This window comes from Pocillopora verrucosa, chromosome 9 (assembly GCF_036669915.1).
Source record: "Pocillopora verrucosa isolate sample1 chromosome 9, ASM3666991v2, whole genome shotgun sequence".
Taxonomy (NCBI): domain Eukaryota; kingdom Metazoa; phylum Cnidaria; class Anthozoa; order Scleractinia; family Pocilloporidae; genus Pocillopora; species Pocillopora verrucosa.
Window position 1 is genome coordinate 11,171,523 of NC_089320.1, and position 23,885 is coordinate 11,195,407.

Consider the following 23,885-nt stretch of genomic DNA (forward strand, 5'->3'; position numbering starts at 1 on the left):
TACCCGTCAGTCAGCACCGGCTCCTGGGTGATGGTTCAACGTCAAAAGAACTTTTCTTATATTAGCATTTATTTCATGCCAAGGCAACCAGATTTGGGAATATTAAATAACGCCCAAATTAAAAGGTACGATACCATTTATTCAACAGGAACACGTATATGTTCTAAAGACACACATCTCACAACGGCAGTTAACAGAATGATAAACAAAGAAGTTATGTAGGGGCCCGCACCACGAAAATGATTTTAATAGAAGATCTTTCGCTCCTGAAATTGTCCTTAAAGATGCCAAAAACAAGTGCAATTATGGCATTGCTTTTTAGTCATAATCAATCCATTTTAAAAGTTACACAGAGCTGGAACCCAAAGTAATTCCCCTGTAAAAATAGCGGTCGAATTTCAAAACTCATCGAAACAAAAAATTAGCCCTATGGCAATACTGTAAAAGGTCAAAACATGCAATACTTGCCAGAATTTTCACACCAATACAACTTCCCTTCAGTTGAAAAATAGCCCCTGAAATTATTCATGTCTTATCATAAACGTTTATGTGATTGCATTATGGTCTGATCAACCATGCAAATGTCGATAATTTTCTTCATCAAATTTAACTCAAAATTTTAATACCTCTCTCAGTTGATGCTCGCGCTATAATATAGCTCAGTTTTGCTGTACAGCCCCCTTGATTCAAAAGTTTGTTTGAAATGAAATCTTATCCTCTATCTCAACCCATTATACTATAATAAATATCTTGCTAACCTCGTCTTTTTCGGTCGACACTGTAAGTTACGGAACCTCGATTTCTTCCACTCGGATTCAAACTCGGTTAGTAAGAAATAATTAAGTAATTTTTCTATTGAAGCGTATGTGGCTAAAAATTTTACGTTTTGATATTTCCAAATACAGGGTGGCTATTTGAGTGTCGATTTAAGTTTTCTTAGCATTTTGATATGTTTTATTCTTCTAGCCCCCGTCTTAGATATCTTTCGAACAGCAACTGTTGTGGAGGATATAATTTGCATCTTTCAACTTGGGTCCTCCAGGCGGCTATGAGCTGGTTCTTCACGTACAAATGAAACTGCTCTTGATGAACATGGGGGATTGGGAAGGGGTGCAAGCGTTAATCGAGGCCCAGGCTTTTGATCGGGATCAAGTAACAAGTAACTAGAATTATGAGCAGCTTTACTGCGACATACTGCTGCTTTAATTTGGTAATTTTTTACATGAAAATGTTCAAAGGAAATGGAAGAATTCTCATGGAAGACCCAACGACAGATTGTTGCGGCTGGACAAATTTAAGGGGAAAAAATATGCCATCTTTACCCTCTATTTCCGAATAATCGCCGGTTAGTGGTTGATTCGAAAAGGCCGGGTTTCAGTGAAGTAAACACTGGGGGCGGTTAATCGAAAAAGAAGAAGTAATAAAACTTAAATTAATGATTTCACAATTCAAAATATGTAGGGTGAGTTGTTTCTTCGATTTTGCTCTCAGTTATGGTCTTTCACGACTGTTGCTGTTAATTTCGATCTTCAGTTAAGTTGGGCTATTACAAAGTGGGAATCAATGCATGATCATGCAAATATTTCTATGTTAGATATATCACTTTCACCAAAGAAGGCTTCTTCCATTTCAGTTTCTGAGTAATCAACACTTCTGTTTGCTCTGTGGTGTATAGTAATTCCCTACGCTATTAATATGAACTTATTTGTAGGGGCAAAAGATGAAGCCCTTCTCTCAAACATAACTACCGTTGAAAATAAAAAAAAAAAAGAAAAGAGAAAAAAATAAGCGAAACAGTCCTCGCTTTCAGTTGATTGATAATGTGTTTTGACTGGGAGACTTCGTAATTTTTGCAATGCTCAAAGCGGAGCGTTAAGTGTCGTGTACCTTACTGACTAAACCGAAGCTCACTAGAAATATCACTATTGAACACTAAGGTGCAACGTGCTCGCCAGACGTTCAATTGAATGCTTTGTTCCATTTCATAATTGCCTAATTTTCAGAAGTCGTTACCACCTCAGTTATAATAGAGTGTGAATGCGAACGAAAACTCGGTTAATGAAAAAAATTGAGGGTACACAGAGAAACTGCCCCACGTAAAGAAAGAGACTGAAAGGGAAATCCAAAGACCAGTAGCAGTGACAATCATATGCTGCCGACAACGGTAATGTTTAAGGTGATTCACAGAAATGGTTAACCCTTTAACTCCTAAGACGGACAAGCATGTAATTTCTCCCAACAGTATCACTTCTGAATTACACATTAAGGTCATGAGAATAAAGGAGATGGTCACCAAATATAGAAGCTCTTGATTGTTAAATGAATTCTCCTTGTCAGCACCTTAGAAACTGTATCGAGAACTGTATGGAGAATGTGCATACTGATTTTAGGGTGTAAGGAGTAACTGTTAATTATCTATTTTCTGTATGAGGGCTGTCAGACTTATACCTGATTGAGATAAACTCATTTAACAAATCAGACACATTTTTATTCTGTTTTACACAAATTGATTACATGAAGGTGTCGACTTCTCAGCGTCTAAATGCGAAGATCGAACTAAGCCTTCTTTGAGCTGTGTCTCAGGTTGCTCTAATTATCAAGAGGCTGTCCTTTCGCCCTCAAGCCTGCTTGTGTAAAACAGCAATACCATCTTCCATTCACAATCCCTGGTTAAAAAAAGTTTTCAACTGATCAGTAAAAGCGAAGCAAAGAAGTCATTGAACAGATCTTAACGATCCTATAATTAATCAACTTTATATAAAAGATAAGTTAAGAAGCGTGAAATGCAAAGTCAATTTTACCTTCCTGTCATTATGAGTTTTTTCAACATCGGACGTAACACTTTACGTCGGGAAATACTAAAAGAAGCAAGCCTGATTAATTCTTACGGTCGTTTCTTCATAATGCATATTTCTTTAACTGACAACATCTCTAGCTACTAAATCATAAACTTAAAATGTCGAACTTGTAACAGTTTATCAGTGGCTATGATTGCATATGTGACGTGAGAAATAACTTCATAAATATCAATTATCGAAGAATGATCAGTTCCTCATTGAAGCTGAATAAAATAAGGATAAGATCTGAATAACAAACCTAATGTGCGTTTCTCTCTGGAGAAGCGACCATGATTAAAGGTTTTCTCTATGTGAGCTCTTTGGTCTCTTGCCTTCCAGTCGTTCCACCAAGCAATTATTGCCTCGTTCTCATAATAATAATCAGAGATACTGTCCAAGGCTAAGAATATTAAAAATAAATGCGTAGATAAGAAACTTGAAAAGTTAATAAAATATTGACGTTATCTTTTCAGAATACCGCAATCATTCGTTTAAAGCAATTCAAGATATATCACTTTGTGGAGTAGTACTGTTTTCAAAGCCTACTATTTCGAACTCTCCTGTAACTCGAACTTGAAGCCTCGTTCCAAAGCTTTGTCAGCAATTTTGTTCTGATTTGACCTGGTCACTAACTCAAACAACAAGAGTCTTTCTCACAAGGTTACCCGTTTAACTCGAAGTAGCATCAAGCGAGAGCAAATAAAACAAATGTTTATTACGAGTCTCCATCCCCATAATGGCATGGAATGCTCTGTTGCCTTAGTAAAATTTCACCTGCCTCGAATGGCATCTATTTAGACTCGCCGCAACCACCAGTAATCTTTGCGATTTGACATTGTTGTTGCGGTATTTCTACTCAGTATCTGAAATGAACCTGTCAATCCAGTATCTTAATGAGTATTCGGTATTTATATGGGAATGAAATCCCGGACAGCAACTGCGTTACTCGAGCAACTATCAACATTTTGTTAAGCTTCCATATAAAAAGACACTCCGAGGAATCTAATTTGCAATCTTCCACTATACTGAGCACTAACCTTTCGTTCCAGTTTCTATCGCCTGGTTTAGAACTGCAAGTCCTGCTTGAGCTCCTGCCATAATGACTGTTCTCTATTTCCCAATACTTCTTACAAATAAGTCTATTAAAAAGATTGTCCAGTGTTATAAATTCTTAATCAATACTGCAACCCGCTAAATTATTACAAAAGGGATGTGTTTTTACACCAGAAATACGGCGAAGGGTTGTGTTGGGTGAAGGATGAAAGTATAGTCAAGAACAGCCTAATGCCCGTGTCTGCCATTTGTAAGACGAGCAAGTTAGGAGTAGTACTCGAAAATAAAAAGTATTACAAAGCAAAAAATGGGCCTAACCTTTTATAGCGTCTCGAGTGACCTCCGAATGATTTAGCGAAGTAAGCCGTTCTTGACTTATAAACTTTCAATCAGGAACTAGATGTCAACATGCCAATCAAATCAAAGATGGTAATAAATGATCGCCGAAAATGAAGAATGGGTTGGCCCTTGCCTGTTCGATGTTTAAGGTGATCTTTGAAAACAGGAAATTGTATAGTAAAATAGGAACGGGAAAAAAGAAATACAATACTAAGATTCCACTTAAAACTAAATCAATCAAAACAAGATACTCTGTGCCAGCTCTACTGTGCTACGTGACTTTTCTTATTTTTGAGTAGTTTTATATTTAGTGAAGAGTTGTTCTCATAGAAATGATTGTGAAGATCACCCAAACACTTTGGTATTTCCATCGGTTTTAGATGTTTAGTCAAAGTACAAAGAACAATTGCTGGGCAAGTCTTCGGTGAAAGCAAATCTAATGAATTTGCTTGTTAGGACTGGCCACTGCAAAACAATAGCATATTCCTCTAATTGATAATATTGATTTGGCTTTGTATGTTGTACTGATTGACAGAACTCAATAACATCCTTCTAGAAACATTTATTTCCTCATTGGAGCGGATGAACTGAAATGTGAATCATTTCTTAAAATATTTGGAAATTATGCAATGAAGGGCCGGCTTGTACTTGCTTTATGGTGCAGTTTGATGAGCGGGCAGGTATTCCGGCTGAATAATCCCCTTGCAAAAGTTCAAGACGTTCTTCACGATTGCAACACGGATAAAATCTTCGGAGGGCTTGGTATGTTAGCTACAGCAAAATCTTGTATGTTTCAGCCGCATACATGGTCACATGTTATTATTGAGTGCTGTCTGCAGTCAGTGAAACGACAATCGTTCTCTCAGGTACACAAGATTTTAAGACAGAATGAAAAGAAAAGAGCGCAAGACTCGCACGCCGGTGGTCTCTGATTTAAGTCCTGAGCCACGCCTGTGCAGAGTGCAGAGCAACAAGGGCTGGCAACTTTTTTCTGGATTCCTTCAAACTGCAAACTTGAGCCAAAAATGAGTAAAGGGTCATACGATTTTAGCGGTTACATCTCGAGCTCACTACCTGATATAACAATTACTTGTTTACTATAGTCACAGCGCGAAACTATTTCAAGTAAATATAATTAGAGTGAGGTGCAGGTGTACTTGGCCATAAGGAGCCAATTTTTTAAAACTTTTGTAGCAAGAATGACGGCTCCAATTTAGGATATTTTGCAGATAATATATCGCAAGTGTGATCCAAACCCAATCTCTTAATGAACACTTTCTTTAGTAATCAACAGTCAGCCAATCGAGAAAATGTAAAAAGAGAAACTTCAGTGTATGCAGTTATCACGAGCCAACCAGGTAGATGTTTCTGATCTCAGGAATAAAAGAGTCACTTCTAGGAATACTATTGTGTGTTTCTTATTCTTGTCGTCGCTGTCTCTGTTGCCAGCGCCAATTCCTTATTGCGCGATTAATTAGAGAAAGCCACTTTAAGTTAAACTGCAACATTTTTCCAAATCAATAATAAGATTACGAAAGGGCTTGCTTGATGTTGTATCGGGTTCCCGGCGACTAATTGCGGTCGAGCCAACGTTTTTGAGCATAAACACTTTGAAAGGTAAAATAACACTAAGAGTGATAATTCTCAGAAATTAACCCAACGACAGTTTGTTGCGGTTAGACAAATCAAAGGGAAAAAATCATGCCGTCTTTACCCGCTAAACCTGTGTCTCCTAAGCAGTGTAAAAAGAAACAAAATCGGAGAAATGTGATGGGTATGAGTTTATTTGACAAAGCAAGAGTGGAAGTCCTTCACTTAAACATAACTACTGTTGATAAGAAAGATGTTGACCTTCGTCTTAATTTAATAGATGAAGTGTTTCTGTTGACTAAAAGGTCAGTTCCAAGCTGAAAATAACCCTTTACATTGAGGTGTCCCTTCCTGACTGAACCGATTATCAAATATCACAACAAACTCTGACATGCAACGTGAAGGCCAGACGTAATCGGCTTCTTGATTTTGTACTTTTGTACGATGCTTTTCCTTGTCGTGCGATAATCTTCAATCTCTAACCCACTTTAAAAATTGGATTTAGGAATTGAACGGCGTTTTAATTCTCTTATCTTTTCCACTTTGTCTTCGTATTCTTTTGAATGCTTTATGTTCCTACATATACTTTTTGTGGGCGATCAGTGAAATGAGGGAATATTTTGGCCTGTTCTTCGCAGGGAAGATTTACACTTGGGTCAGAAGAAATGAACAATATTGCCCGCGTGAATATTTTTACAGTTTGAGAAACATCAAAAAATTGTGATTGCAGGTCCAAATGTGTAGATTGCTTTGTGCGTATCACGTGGAAAACTTATCCATTTGTCTTGATTGAGCTGAATCAAGAGAACGCAAGTTCTCTTGGCCGAAGAGATGGAGTAATATGGGTTATTACACAAGCGATCTCATCATGATGGCGAAATAGGACTTTGAAGTCTTTCCTTGATGAGTTTGAACAAATGTTTGAGAAAATCGAGTCGAGCCTACGATTCTGCCGCCTCTGGCTTGAGAATATTCGTACATTATAGATTTCACCATTTTGCATGTCATAGTCTTCAGTTCACTTGACTTTCGGGCCAACTGAACTGTAAGTTTACTATTTGCATTTTAAACGACATAACTTTAATGGAACGAAAAAAGTGAGAATGGAAGAACGTACCCACGAATGAACTGTTGAACGGTTCAGTTCAGTATCAATTCAAGTAAGATTCCATGACAGCTTTTAAGACTTTGGTTTCAGTCAAATTAGCGGAATAAATCACAGGATCCGGAAAGAGGGAAGGATGGGCCCATGCCTGTTCGACGTCTGAGGTCATTTTTGTAAACAGGAATTCGTTATTTTTCCCTTTTGCAACAGGCAGTGGCGTGAGCCTTGTTCACTTAAACCGGCCGTCATTTATCATAGTGGCACATGCAGGCCCAACTAATTGACCCATTGTTTGCATCGTTACCTTTCGCCGTAAAGTGTTTGATGTGTACTGAGATTTATTCGCTGGCAGAATGCCTTGATTAACAGGAAACACTCAATTCACAAAGTCACAATTCGTTTTCAAACAAAAGCAGAAACATAGACTGATTGAATTTACAACTTCTTGCAAAATCATGACAAGAATGCAACCATTTCTCTTCCACGGATGAAGCCGAACAGAAGGAATGCATCGTCACTTAAGCAAGATAGAGCGCGCCTCTTCACTAAAGTTCTTGATCTTGAGCACAAGGAACGTGACGGAATGAGAGACTTCGTAATTTTTGCAATGCTCAAAGCGGAGCGTTCAATGCGTTTGCCTTGCTGACTAAACCGAAGGTCACCAGAAATATCACAGGTGAACACTAAGGTGCAACGTTCTCGCTAGACGTTCAATTGAACGCTTTGTTTCATTTTTTAATTGCGCCGTTTTAAGAAGTCGTTAATGAAAAAACTGAGGATACACAGAGAAACTGCCCCATATCAAGAAAGAGACTGAAAGGGAAATCCAAAGACAAGTAGCAGTGACAATCATATGCGGCCGACAATGTCAATGTTTAAAGCGATTCACAGAAATGGTTAACCCTTTAACCCCTAAGACGGACAAGCATGTAATTTCTCCCAACAGTATCACTTCTGAATTACACATTAAGGTCATGAGAATAAAGATGATGGTCACCAAATATAGAAGCTCTTGATTGTTAAATGAATTCTCCTTGTCAGCACCTTAGAAATTGTATCGAGAACTGTATGGAGAATGTGCATGTACTGAGTTTGGGGTGTAAGGAGTAACTGTTAATTATCTTTTTTCTGTATGAGGGCTGTCAGACTTATACCTGATTGAGATAAACTCATTTAACAAATCAGACACATTTTTATTCTGTTTTACACAAATTGATTACATGAAGGTGTCGACTTCTCAGCGTCTACATGTGAAGATCGAACTAAGCCTTCTTTGAGCTGTGTCTCAGGTTGTTCTAATTATCAAGAGGCTGTCCTTTCGCCCTCAAGCCTGCTTGTGTAAAACAGCAATACCATCTTCCATTCACAATCCCTGGTTAAAAAATATTTTAACTGATCAGTAAAAGCGAAGCAAAGAAGTCGTTGAACAAATCTTAACGATCCTATAACTAATCAACTTTATATGAAGGATAACTTAACAAGCGTGAAATGCAAAGTCAATTTTACCTTCCTGTCATTATGAGTTTTTTCAACATCGGACGTAACACTTTACGTCGGGAAATACTTAAAGGAACGAGCCTGATTGATTCTTACGGTCATTTCTTCATAATGCATATTTCTTTAACTGACAACATCTCTAGCTACTAAATCATAAACTTAAAATGTCGTACTTGTAACAGTTTATCAGTGGCTATGATTGCATATGTGACGTGAGAAATAACTTCATAAATATCAATTATCGAAGAATGATCAGTTCCTCATTGAAGCTGAATAAAATAAGGATAAGATCTGAATAACAAACCTAGTGTTCGTTTTTCTCTGGAGAAGCGACCATTATTATAGGTTTTCTCTATGTGAGCTCTTTGGTCTCTTGCCTTCCAGTCGTTCCACCAAGCAATTATTGCCTCGTTCTCATAATAATAATCAGAGATACTGTCCAAGGCTAAGAATATTAAAAATAAATGCGTAGATAAGAAACTTGAAAAGTTAATAAAATATTGACGTTATCTTTTCAGAATACCGCAATCATTCGTTTAAAGCAATTCAAGATATATCACTTTGTGGAGTAGTACTGTTTTCAAAGCTAACTATTTCGAACTCTCCTGTAACTCGAACTTGAAGCCTCGTTCCAAAGCTTTGTCAGCAATTTTGTTCTGATTTGACCTGGTCACTAACTCAAACAACAAGAGTCTTTCTCACAAGGTTACCCCTTTAACTCGAAGTAACATCAAGCGAGAGCAAATAAAACAAATGTTTATTACGAGTCTCTATCCCCATAATGGCATGGAATGCTCTGTTGCCTTAGTAAAATTCCACCTGCCTCGAATGGCATCTATTTAGACTCGCCGCAACCACCAGAAATCTTTGCGATTTGACATTGTTGTTGCGATATTTCTACTCAGTATCTGAAATGAACCTGTCACTCCAGTATCTTAATGAGTATTCGATATTTATATGGGAATGAAATCCCGGACAGCAACTGTGTTACTCGAGCAACTATCAACATTTTGTTAAGCTTCCATACAAAAAGACACCCCGAGGAATCTAATTTGCAATCTTCCACTATACTGAGCACCAACCTTTCGTTCCAGTCTCTATCGCCTGGTTTAGAACTGCGAGTCCTGCTTGAGCTCCTGCCATAATGACTGTTCTCTATTTCCCAATACTTCTTACAAATAAGTCTATTGAAAAGATTTTCCAGTGTAATAAATTTCTGAATCAATACCTGCAACCCACTAAATTAGTACAAAAGGGATGTGTTTTTACACCAGAAATACGGTGAAGGGTTGTGTTAGGTGAAGGATGAAAGTATAGTCAAGAGCAGCCTAATGCCTGTGTCTGCCATTTATAAGACGAACAAGTTAGGAGTAGTGCTCGAAAATAAAAATTATTACAAAGCAAAAACTGGGCCTAACCTTTTACAGCGTCTCGAGTGACCTCTGAATGATTTAGCCAAGTAAGCCGTTCGTGGCTTATAAACTTTCAATCAGGAACTAGATGTCAACATGCCAATCAAATCAAAGATGGTAATAAATGATCGCCGAAAATGAAGAATGGGTGGGCCCATGCCTGTTCGATGTTTAAGGTGATCTTTGAAAATAGGAAATTGTATACTAAAATAGGAACGGGAAAAAAGAAATACAATACTAAGATTCCACTTAAAACTAAATCAATCAAAACAAGATACTCTGTGCCAGCTCTACTGTGCTACGTGACTTTTGTTATTTATGAGTAGTTTTATATTTAGTGAAGAGTTGTTCTCATAGAAATGATTGTGAAGATCACCCAAACACTTTGGTATTTCCATCGGTTTTTGATGTTTAGTCAAAGTACAAAGAACAATTGCTGGGCAAGTCTTCGGTGAAAACAAATCTAATGAATTTGCTTGTTAGGACTGGCCACTGCAAAACAATGGCATATTCCTCTAATTGATAATATTGATTTGGCTTTGTATGTCGTACTGATTGACAGAACTCAATAACATCCTTCTAGAAACATTTATTTCCTCATTGGAGCGGATGAACTGAAATGTGAATCATTTCTTAAAATAGTTGGAAATTATGCAATGAAGGGCCGGCTTGTACTTGCTTTAAGGTGCAGTTTGATGAGCGGGCAGGTATTCCGGCTGAATAATCCCCTTGCAAAAGTTCAAGACGTTCTTCACGATTGCAACACGGATAAAATCTTCGGAGGGCTTGGTATGTTAGCTACAGCAAAATTTTGTATGTTTCAGCAGCATGCATGGTCACATGTTATTATTCAGTGCTTTCTGCAGTCAGTGAAACGACAATCGTTCTCTCAGGTACACAAGATTTTAAGACAGAATGAAAAGAAAAGAGCGCAAGACTCGCACGCCGGTGGTCTCTGGTTTAAGTCCTGAGCCACGCCTGTACAGAGTGCAGAGCAACAAGGGCTGGCAATTTTCTTCTTGATTCCTTCAAACTGCAAATTTGAGCCAAAAATGAGTAAAGGGTCATACGATTTTAGCGGTTACATCTCGAGCTCACTACCTGATATAACAACTACTTGTTTACTATAGTCACAGCGCGAAACTATTTCAAGTAAATATAATTGGAGTGAGGTGTACTTGGCCATAAGGAGCCAATTTTTTAAAATTTTTGTAGCAAGAATGACGGCTCCAATTTAGGATATTTTGCAGATAATATATCGCAAGTGTGATCCAAACCCAATCTGTTAATGAACACTTTCTTTAGTAATCAACAGTCAGCCAATCGAGAAAATGTAAAAAGAGAAACTTAAGCGTATGCAGTTATCACGAGCCAACCAGGTAAATGTTTCTGATCTCAGGAATAAAAGAGTCACTTCTAGGAATACTATTGTGTGTTTCTTATTCTTGCCGTCTCTGTCTCTGTTGCCAGCGCCAATTCATTATTGCGCGATTAATTAGAGAGAGCCACTTTAACTTAAACTGCAACATTTTTCAAATCAATAATAAGATTACGAAAGGGCTTGCTTGACGTTGTATCGGGTTCCCGGCGACTAATTGCGGTCGAGCCAACGTTTTTGAGCATAAACACTTTGAAAGGTAAAATAACACTAAGAGTGATAATTGTCAGAAATTAACCCAACGACAATTTGTTGCGGTTAGACAAATCAAAGGGAAAAATCATGCTGTCTTTACCCGCTAAACCTGTGTCTCCTAAGCAGTGTAAAAAGAAACAAAACCGGAGAAATGTGATGGGTATGAGTTTATTTGACAAAGCAAGAGTGGAAGTCCTTCACTTAAACATAACTATTGTTGATAAGAAAGATGTTGACCTTCGTCTTAATTTGATTGATGTTTCTGTTGACTAAAAGGTCAGTTCCAAGCTGAAAATAACCCTTCACATTGAGGTGTCCCTTCCTGACTGAACCGATTATCAAATATCACAACAAACTCTGACATGCAACGTGAAGGCCAGACGTAATCGGCTTCTTGATTTTGTACTTTTGTACGATGCTTTTCCTTCTCGTGCGATAATCTTCAATCTCTAACCCACTTTAAAAATTGGATTTAGGAATTGAACGGCGTTTTAATTCCCTCATCTTTTCCACTTTGTCTTCGTATTCTGTTGAATGCTTTATGTTCCTACATATACTTTTTATGGGCGATCAGTGAAATGAGGGAATATTTTGGCCTGTTCTTCGCAGGGAAAATTTACATTTGGGTCAGAAGAAATGAACAATATCGCCCGCGTGAATATTTTTATAGTTTGAGAAACATCAAAAAATTGTGATTGCAGGTCCAAATGTGTAGATTATGTTGTGGGTATCACGTGGAAAACTTATCCATTTGTCTTGATTGAGCTGAATCAAGAGAACGCAAGTTCTCTTGGCCGAAGAGATGGAGTAATATGGATTATTACACAAGCGATCTATCTATGGCGAGATGGGACTTTGAAGTCTTTCAATTATGAGTTTGAACAAATGTTTGAGAAAATCGAGTCGAGCCTACGATTCTGCTGCCTCTGGCTTGAGAATATTCTTACATTATAGATTTCACCATTTTGCATGTCAGTCTTCAGCTCACTTGACTTTCGGGCTAACTGAACTGTGCGTTTACTATTTGCATTTTAAACGACATAACTTTAATGGAACGAAAAAAGTGAGAATGGAAGAACGTACCCACGAATGAACTGTTGAACGGTTCAGTTCAGTATCAATTCAAGTAAGATTCCATGACAGCTTTTAAGACTTTGGTTTCAGTCAAATTAGCGGAATAAATCACAGGATCCGGAAAGAGGGAAGGATGGGCCCATGCCTGTTCGACGTCTGAGGTCATTTTTGTAAACAGGAATTCGTTATTTTTCCCTTTTGCAACAGGCAGTGGCGTGAGCCTTGTTCACTTAAACCGGCCGTCATTTATCATAGTGGCACATGCAGGCCCAACTAATTGACCCATTGTTTGCATCGTTACCTTTCGCCGTAAAGTGTTTGATGTGTACTGAGATTTATTCGCTGGCAGAATGCCTTGATTAACAGGAAACACTCAATTCACAAAGTCACAATTCGTTTTCAAACAAAAGCAGAAACATAGACTGATTGAATTTATAACTTCTTGCAAAATCATGACAAGAATGCAACCATTTCTCTTCCACGGATGAAGCCGAACAGAAGGAATGCATCGTCACTTAAGCAAGATAGAGCGCGCCTCTTCACTAAAGTTCTTGATCTTGAGCACAAGGAACGTGACGGAATGAGAGACTTCGTAATTTTTGCAATGCTCAAAGCGGAGCGTTCAATGCGTTTGCCTTGCTGACTAAACCGAAGGTCACCAGAAATATCACAGCTGAACACTAAGGTGCAACGTTCTCGCTAGACTTTCAATTGAACGCTTTGTTTCATTTTTTAATTGCGCCGTTTTAAGAAGTCGTTAATGAAAAAACTGAGGATACACAGAGAAACTGCCCCATATCAAGAAAGAGACTGAAAGGGAAATCCAAAGACAAGTAGCAGTGACAATCATATGCGGCCGACAATGTCAATGTTTAAAGCGATTCACAGAAATGGTTAACCCTTTAACCCCTAAGACGGACAAGCATGTAATTTCTCCCAACAGTATCACTTCTGAATTACACATTAAGGTCATGAGAATAAAGATAATGGTCACCAAATATAGAAGCTCTTGATTGTTAAATGAATTCTCCTTGTCAGCACCTTAGAAATTGTATCGAGAACAGTATGGAGAATGTGCATGTACTGAGTTTGGGGTGTAAGGAGTAACTGTTAATTATCGTTTTTCTGTATGAGGGCTGTCAGACTTATACCTGATTGAGATAAACTCATTTAACAAATCAGACACATTTTTATTCTGTTTTACACAAATTGATTACATGAAGGTGTCGACTTCTCAGCGTCTACATGTGAAGATCGAACTAAGCCTTCTTTGAGCTGTGTCTCAGGTTGTTCTAATTATCAAGAGGCTGTCCTTTCGCCCTCAAGCCTGCTTGTGTAAAACAGCAATACCATCTTCCATTCACAATCCCTGGTTAAAAAATATTTTAACTGATCAGTAAAAGCGAAGCAAAGAAGTCGTTGAACAAATCTTAACGATCCTATAACTAATCAACTTTATATGAAGGATAACTTAACAAGCGTGAAATGCAAAGTCAATTTTACCTTCCTGTCATTATGAGTTTTTTCAACATCGGACGTAACACTTTACGTCGGGAAATACTTAAAGGAACGAGCCTGATTGATTCTTACGGTCATTTCTTCATAATGCATATTTCTTTAACTGACAACATCTCTAGCTACTAAATCATAAACTTAAAATGTCGTACTTGTAACAGTTTATCAGTGGCTATGATTGCATAGGTGACGTGAGAAATAACTTCATAAATATCAATTATCGAAGAATGATCAGTTCCTCATTGAAGCTGAATAAAATAAGGATAAGATCTGAATAACAAACCTAGTGTTCGTTTTTCTCTGGAGAAGCGACCATTATTATAGGTTTTCTCTATGTGAGCTCTTTGGTCTCTTGCCTTCCAGTCGTTCCACCAAGCAATTATTGCCTCGTTCTCGTAATAATAATCAGAGATACTGTCCAAGGCTAAGAATATTAAAAATAAATGCGTAGATAAGAAACTTGAAAAGTTAATAAAATATTGACGTTATCTTTTCAGAATACCGCAATCATTCGTTTAAAGCAATTCAAGATATATCACTTTGTGGAGTAGTACTGTTTTCAAAGCTAACTATTTCGAACTCTCCTGTAACTCGAACTTGAAGCCTCGTTCCAAACTTTCTCAGCAATTTTGTTCTGATTTGACCTGGTAACTAACTCAATCAACAAGAGTCTTTCTCGCAAGGTTATCCCTTTAACTCGAAGTAGCATTAAGCGAGAGCAAATAAAACAAATGTTTATTACGAGTCTCCATCCCCATAATGGCATGGAATGCTCTGTTTCCTTAGTAAAATTCCACCTGCCTCAAATGGCATCTATTTAGACTCGCCGCAACCACCAGAAATCTTTGCGATTTGACATTGTTGTTGCGATATTTCTACTCAGTATCTGAAATGAACCTGTCAATCCAGTATCTTAATAGGTATTCGATATTTATATGGGAATGAAATCCCGGACAGCAACTGCGTTAATCGAGTTAAGCTTCCATATAAAAAGACACCCCGAGGAATCCAATTTGCAATCTTCCACTATACTGAGCACCAACCTTTCGTTCCAGTTTCTATCGCCTGGTTTAGAACTGCGAGTCCTGCTTGAGCTCCTGCCATAATGACTGTTCTCTATTTCCCAATACTTCTTACAAATAAGTCTATTAAAAAGATTGTCCAGTGTAATAAATTTCTGAATCAATACCTGCAACCCACTAAATTGGTACAAAAGGGATGTGTTTTTACAACAGAAATACGGCGAAGGGTTGTGTTGGGTGAAGGATGAAAGTAATAGTCAAGAGCAGCCTAATGCTTTTGTCTATCATTTGAAAGACGAGCAAGTTAGGAGTAGTACTCAAAACTAAAAATTATCACAAAGTAAAAAATGGGCCTTACCTTTTACTGTGTCTCAAGTAACTATCGAATGTTTTAGCGAAGTAAGCCGTTCGTGGCTTATAAACTTTCAATCAGGATCTAGATGTCAAGATGCCAATCAAATCAAAGATTGTAATAAATGATCGCCGAAAATGAAGAATGGGTGGGCCCATGCCTGTTCGATGTTTAAGGTGATCTTTGAAAACAGGCAATTGTATACTAAAATAGAAACGGGAAAGAAGAATTAAAATACTAAGATTCCACTGAAAACTAGATCAAGGAAAACAAGATGCTTTGTGCCAGCTCAACTGTGCGACGAGACTTTTGTTATTTATGGGCAGTTTTATATTTAGTGAAGAGTTGTTCTCTAAGAAATTACAGTGAAGATCACCCAAACACTTTGGTATTTCCATCGATTTTAGATGTTTTGTGAAAGTACAAAGAACAATTGCTGGGTAAGTCCTTAGTGAAAACAAATCTAATGAATTTGCTTGTTAGGACTGGCCACTGCAAAACAATTGCATATTCCTCTAATTGATAATATTGATTTGGCTTTGTATGTCGTACTGATTGACAGAACTCAATAACATCCTTTTAGAAACATTTATTTCCTCATTGGAGCGGATGAACTGAAATGTGAATCATTCCTTAAAATAGATGGAAATTATGCAATGTAGGACCGGAATGTACGACGTTGTATCGGGTTCCCGGCGACTAATTGCGGTCGAGCCAACAATAACCTTTCAAATTTACGTGTGCCTTCCTGACTTAACCGATTGTCGAATATCACAACAAACTCTGGCATGCAACGTGAAGGCCAGACGTTCAATCGTTTGCTTTGTTGCATTTTGTTTCTTATAATTGGCTGCTTGATTTTGTTCTTTCGTGCTATGCTTTTCCTTGTCGTGCGATAATCTTCAATCTCTACCCCACGTTAAAAATTGGATTTAGGAATTGAACAGCGTTTTAATTCCCTCATCTTTTCCACTTTGTCTTCGCATTCTTTTGAATGCTTTATATTCCTACATATACTTTTTGTGGGCGATCAGTGAAATGAGGGAATATTTTGGCCTGTTCTTCGCATGGAAGATTTACACTTGGGTCAGATGAAATGAACAATATCACCCGCGTGAATATTTTATTTATGAGCAATTTTATATTTAGTGAAGATTTGTTCTCTAAGAAATTATCGTGAAGATCACTTAAGCACTTTGGTTTTTCCATCCCCTTTAGACGTCAAAGTACAAAAACAATTGCCGGGTAAGTTCTTGGTGAAAACAAATCTAATGAATTTGCTTGTTAGGACTGGCCACTGCAAAACAATTGCATATTCATCTAATTGATAATATTGATTTTGCTTTGTATGTCATACTAATTGACAGAACTCAATAACATCCCTCTAGAAACATTTATTTTCTCATTGGAGCGGATTAAATGATGAATCATTTCTTAAAATAGATGGAAATGATGCAATGAAGGGCCGGCTTGTACTTGTTATATAGTGCAGTTTGATGAGCGGGCAGGTATTCCGGCTGAATAATCCCCTTGCAAAAGCTCAGGACGTTCTTCACGATTGCAACATGGATAAAATCTTTAAAGGGCTTGGTATGTTAGCAACAGCAAAATCTTGTATCTTTCAGCTGCATGCATGGTCACATGTTATTATTGAGTGCTGTCCGCGGTCAATAAAAAGACAATCATTTTCTTAGGTACACAAGATTATACGATGAAATGAAAGAAAAGAACACAAGACTCGCGCACTGGTGGTCTCTAGTTTACGTCCTGAGCCACGCTTGTACAGAGTATTTATCGGGATACTTTGAACTTGAAATAATTATTCGTTCCATTTGAAACTTTTAGTTGATTTTGTGCCGAACAATTTTTGCAGGTGTTGTAACTGGAAAATTTTACAACATGCATCAGGATTGGTCAAAGGCCCCAGAATGGGTGAAGGAACATTACAAGATTGAGGAGCAACAACATTGTGGTGATATTAGTGAGTAAAGCACAACTGGTTTATCTTGTTTAGGTGAAAACATCTATCATCAGAGCGTTAAAAGTCAAGTTGCTGAGGCGCTAGCACCCAAGCAGATTTGTTTTTCTGCCCACCAATGACTTCTTAACCTAAACAGTAAATGTAAATTTATTATTTAATTGGCATAACCTGGCTTTTGAATGTCTTAAATTCAGCCACTATTCCACAAGGCGCTGTGAAGGGAGTGGTTGAGGCGGTCGGTGTATTTGCCAAGGAAAATCCACACGACGCAGCTCTGATGGGTAAGAAGATCGCCCAGACTGTAGGAGTTACAGAGCAACAAGGGTTGGCGTTTTCTTCTGGATTCCTTCAAACTGCAAACTTGAGCCAAAAATAAGTAAAGAGTCATACGATTTCAGCGGTTACATCTCGAGCTCACTACCTGATATAACAACTATTTGTTTACTATAGTCACAGTGCGAAACTATTGCAAGTAAAAATAAATGGATTGAAGTGTACTAGCCATAAGGAGCCAAATTTTAATTTTTGAAACAAGAATCTCGGCACTAATTTAGGATATTTTGCAGATAATATATCGAAAGTGTAATGCAAACCCAATCTCTTAATGAACACTTTCTTTAGTAATCAACAGTCAGCCAAACGAGAAAATGTAAAAAAGTAATTTCAGCGTATGTATATTTAAGTTCAGCGTAGGAGGTTATCACGAGCCAACCAGGTAGATGTTTCTGATCTCAGGAATAAAAGAGTCACTTCTAGGAATATTTTGTGTTTTTCTTATTCTTGCCGTCTCTGTCTCTGTTGCCAGCGCCAATTCCTTATTGTGCTCTCAGAGAGAGCCACTTTAACTTAAACTGCAACATTTTTCCAAATCAATAATAAGATTACGAAAGGGCTTGCTTGACGTTGTATCGGGTTCCCAGCGACTAATTGCGGTCGAGCCAACGTTTCTGAGCATAAACACTTTGAAAGGTAAAATAACACTAAGAGTGATAATTCTCAGAAATTAACCCAACGACAGTTCTCAGTTTGTTGCGGTTAGTCAAATCAAAGGAAAAAATCATGCCGTCTTTACCCGCTAAACCTGCGTCTCCTAAGCAGTGTAAAAAGAAACAAAATCGGAGAAATGTGACGGATATGAGTTTATTTGACAAAGCAAGAGTGGAAGTCCTTCACCGAAACATAACTACTGTTGATAAAAAGATGTTGACCTTCGTCTTAATTTGATTGACGAAGTGTTTCTGTTGACTGAAAGGTCAGTTCCAAGCCCAAAATAACCTTTCATATTGACGTGTCCCTTCCAGACTAAACCGATTGTCAAATATCACAACAAACTCTGACATGCAACGTGAAGGCCAGACGTAATCGGCGTCTTGATTTGGTGCTTTTGTGCGATGCTTTTCCTTGTCGTGCGATAATCTTCAATCTCTAACCCACTTTAAAAATTGGATTTAGGAATTGAACGGCGTTTTAATTCCCTTATCTTTTCCACTTTGTCTTCGTATTCTTTTGAATGCTTTATGTTCCTACATATACTTTTTGTGGGCGATCAGTGAAATGAGGGAATATTTTGGCCTGTTCTTCGCATGGAAGATTTACACTTGGGTCAGAAGAAATGAACAATATCACCCGCGTGAATATTTTCATAGTTTGAGAAACATCAAAAAATGGCGAAATAAGATAAGTCTTTCCTTTGTAAGTTTGAACAAATGTTTGAGAAATTCGAGTCGTGCCTACGATTCTGCTGCCTCTGGCTTGAGAATATTCTTACATTATAGATTTCACCATTTTGCATGTCATAGTCTTAGCTTAGTTGACCTCCGGGCCATCTGAACTGTGCGTTTATCATTTGTATAACTTTAAGGGAACGGAAAAAGTGAGAATGGAAGAACGTACCCACGAATGAACTGTTGAACGGCTCAATTCAATATCGATTCAAGTAAGATTCCATGACAGCTTTTTAGACTTTGATTTCAAATTAGTGGGATAAATCACAGAGTCCGGAGAAAGGGAAGGATTGGCCCATGCCTGTTCTACTTCTAAGGTCAATTTTGTAAACAGGAATTCGCTATATTTCCTGTTTGCAACAGAGAGTTGCGTGAGTCTTGTTCACTAAACCGGAGGTCAATTATTATAGAGGCACGTGCAGGCCTGACTAATTGACCTATTTTTTGCATCGTTGCCTTTCGTCGTAAAGTGTTTCATATGCACTGAGATTTATTCGCTAGCAAGATCCCCTGATTAACTGGAAACACTCGAATCACAAAGTCACAATTCGTTTTCAAACAAAAGCAGAAACAAAGACTGTTTGAATTTACAACTTCTTGTTTTAATCATGACAAGAATGCAGCCATTTTCCCTTTCACGGATATAGTTGAACTGAAGGAATGCATCATCACTTAATCAAGAGTGCGGCTCTTCGCTAAGGCTTTTGATCTTAAGTACAACAAGTGCCTTTGTATCTGTAAATCTTTGTTTTAGGTTGTTTTTATTCCTTGTAAGAACTTTGCTGCCGGTAAATGACTTCATTTACTTGTACTTGGAATACTATTGGTCAACTCACAAGGTAAAGATAGCATTAATGGAAAGCTATTTGGTTTGATTCAAACACCGCTTTGAATGGTAACATAGAATCAAAAATCGATTTTAAGAATAAAAAAATTTTTTTAACTGTTGTAAAGGATAGATAATAAACAGGTTGATTAATCCTTTGACCCTCAAAAGTGACCAGCATCTGATTTCTCCTTACAATATCATCACTAAATCATACATGAGGGTCACGGGAATAAAGTTTATGATCACCAACTATAGAAGCTCTTGATTGTTAAACAAATTCTCCTTTTCAGCTCCTTAGAGAATGTATAGAGAAGCGTAAGGAGAATATACATGTTGATGTTAGGGTGAAAAGAGTTAACAAGTGCTATAGCAAAGAAGCCAGTGATGAGTATCAGTGTCCCAAATGAGGTCATTAAAGGCGAATACTAAGGAAGCTGATAGTCGAAATAAAATTTTGAGTCTTGATAGAGAGGAGGAAAATTATTTGAAAGCGTCTTTTCGTATTGTCTCGCACGAAAGAGGTCAAAATTCTCTGTAATTAATACTGCGACATAAAGACGCTTGCCCTGTGATTATTCAAACTATTCAACCTTTTTCTCTTCTTTCATCTGTGCCCATATAAAGTATACATTGAAAAGCCAAGTGGTTTTTTAATAAATATTTGTGATAGATGGATTTTGTTGGCGAATGACAAAAAACTTTTGCCTCAGAGGGGTCTGGTAAGCTGTGTGATTCAAGTGGGGGTTTGCAAAAGCATTTAGTTCTGAAGTGTTCCGCTTCGATCGCTTCTGCTCCTCCTGAACAAGCGAAGCAAATAAACAAAACGTTTTTTTAATATTAAAAAAGGACCAAAGTCATTTTATTACTTTAGAACAATCCATAAGAACATTTGGTCACACAATCAGTAGTAAATACATTAATGAAATAAAACCCTAGTTTTCATCTTACCGATAGCTACAAGGACTTACTCCAGCATACAAATTAATGCACAGATTGGAAGTAAATGTGACCTATCGACTAATTAATTTTATCTTATTTACTTAAGTTTACCTATTTCCTTAGTGCCCTGATTAAGAAAATCCGGTTTGGGAGACTTAAGGCCTAAAAACACAGTACAGACATACATGCAAACTTTAACGATCAAAGTGAGAACCAGTTTTATTGAAAATAGTCGATTCTGGACTCATTATAGCGATATATATTGTACACTACTCAAAAACTAATGACATGAATCACAATTTTGAATAGGTGATGAACAGTTATTCAAATGAACTTGAGTGGCTTTGAATGATCATCGCTCTGTTTAAATGACTCTTATAAGAATCTAATCAGGCCACAAATGATAGAAACCAAGTTACAAATCCTGTTATGATAATAAAACACTGTTAACAAGATATAAGCTTTAAAAGTAAAAGTGTCCCTCGCCCGTTTTACAGTCATTCCACATTCTTGTTTTGCTATCTTCCTCTATTTTCAGGTGGTTAAAATTCAGGTGCAACACAACATTATCTTTGACTTTCTTCAACTTTGGCTTATGTTCACTTTTCCAGCATTTTAGCCATGTATCTGGTCCAACAGTACAAAACGCGCAATTGGAGTTTTTCTCGACGAATTTGCCAGCTTTTCGATAGGCTTCCTGTATTCCGTCCTTAACGTAGTTTTCCTCTAAGCTCGGTGCACCGCACTGGTCCGGTGCATAACCAGGAAACCAAGCTTTGTATGAGGACGAACAGTTACCCATTCTCGATATCGTCGACGGTCAGAATCTGTTTGGCTAACAGGTTAAAAATAATAAGTTGGCTTTTTTCGGGGTAGTCTATGTACTACTTAAATGCCAAATTTTTTATGTGGCTTTACAGAAACGATTGCTGATTGCGTTTTGTTTACTTCAGTCTTCCCTTAAGCGAAGATAAGATCCTAAGAAAATATTTTATCTAATTCCCCCCTTCTGATAATGAGAAATCCAGAGCAAGTTAATCTGTAAATCAAACATTGACATCGATCGCCCCAAATGTTTCATGAACAGCGCCACATTATTCTCAGTAAAATATTACGTGATAGATCTGTTTTGGTGCAAAAAGGAAATCGTCATTTGTCAGAAAATTATTTTGTTTGAAATGTATTTGCTATTCTTACAAAAACAGAATTTACCTTAATAGAAGAAGGTCTCTGAACACTCGACAGATTTGACAGCAACCCTCCAATTGCGCAATTTAAAATAGAGGTATTTATGATACGCTCCCTCTTTGGCACTCTTTGGCACTCAAGGGTAACTGATGTTCCAAGGCTTTAAGTGTAGGTTATATCTGAGAATTTTGAGCATTAATAGTGAATGACATCTGTCCATCACTAGCCACAAATCATTTGTCAATGCTAGTCTATTATACCTGATGAGTTTTGACCTTGATTTGATGAATAACAAGATACTTTAATTTGTGTTCAAGGCAATAATATTTTTCCTCATCAGAAGCGGACGTAAATTCCACGACGAATGGGCTTGTTTGACGCAACTTCTGTTCTCGAGTTGTCTTTAAAATATTGAATAGATTAAATAGATTGAATAGATTGAATAGATTGAATAGATTGAACAGATTGAATACAATATTTGCTAAAAGTTGTTTTTTTTCCCTTGTTTAGCGGTTTTAATCATTAAATGTCCTCTATTCCTAGCGTGTGGAAAACCTTTTTTTTTGATAAGAAGCCTAACATTAAAAAAACAGTCAGACTATCAAAATGTTGACAAGGAATTTAAGAAAAAGAGGCCTTGAAAGCAATAAGCTAGAAGTTGTTGTTGTGAAAATTTACATACCATTAACAGAAGTAAAAAATAACTCCAAGCAAAGTGACCATCAAGGAATGGAGCTCACTTTAACTGATCAAACTTAAGAAAAATTGGGACTTTCTTCACTAGATTACTCACAACCGTTGTGGAAACCCGCCCATTACGTATTAAGATGAGAGCCTCACCACCGACCAAAATAAGAAAATCAATTATTAACTTAAAAGGATTAAACCGAGAATCCTCACAAGGAGCCCCAAAACTGCTTGTAGTTCTGAAACAAAATAAGCACTGCTAAGAATTTGACTTATCTATGGACCATACGATATGACTCAGCGGATGAACATTCCACGAGAATGTGATCAACATGTAACTTCTATTTTACTTATGAGCAACTTTACATTTATATTAGTGAAAAGTTGTTCTCTTGGAAATGATCGTTTTTTGACAAAAAACCCAACATTTTAAAAATAGTCAGATTAGTAAATGTTGACGAGGAATTTAAGAAAAAGACGCCTAAGCAGTAAACTAGTCACTGATTTAATGATTTCAAAAGCAAGTAGAAGTTATTGTTATGTAAATTTACATATATTAATGGACGTCAAAAAAGAATTAAAAGGCAAAGCTGACTGCAAGTAAATTCACCTTCCAAAAATGGAGCTCACTTTAAGTGATCAAACTTAAGAAAAATTGGGACTTTCTTTACTAGAATACTTATAACCGTTATGAAAAACTACCCACTATTAGATAAGAGCTTCACCACTGACCAAAATAAGAAGATCAATAATTAACTTAAAAGGATTAAACCGAGAATCCTCACAAAAAACCCCAAAACCGCTTGTAGTACTGACGCAAAATGGGCACCGTTAAAAATATGGTTTTGAAAAGAATTGTTTTTACAAATATATTCTTTATTTCTATGGACCATGCGATATGACTCAGCGGATGAACATTCCGCGAGAAGTGGACCAATCGAATTTAATTGCATCACTGTCAAAACACCGATATTGATTGTCTATGCTGTTTGATAAGTACTAAACACAAGCAAATTGATCTTTCGTAAGGGAATATAAGATTTTTGAGGGTGAACCCAATATATCACTCAATGTAATTTCGTAGTATCAAAACAGGAACAATTTGTAA

The 23,885-nt window shown here is 37.2% G+C and overlaps 1 protein-coding gene across 1 annotated transcript; it reads left to right on the forward strand.

Annotated features, from left to right (window-relative positions):
* Positions 1-16,869: 16,869 nt before the first annotated feature.
* Positions 16,870-18,171, forward strand: LOC131793886 (uncharacterized). Its single transcript, XM_059111392.2, has 3 exons — positions 16,870-17,019; positions 17,303-17,410; positions 17,605-18,171. The coding sequence occupies exons 1-3, from the start codon at positions 16,926-16,928 to the stop codon at positions 17,784-17,786; spliced, it is 384 nt and encodes a 127-aa protein (XP_058967375.2). The 5' UTR covers positions 16,870-16,925; the 3' UTR covers positions 17,787-18,171.
* Positions 18,172-23,885: the final 5,714 nt, after the last annotated feature.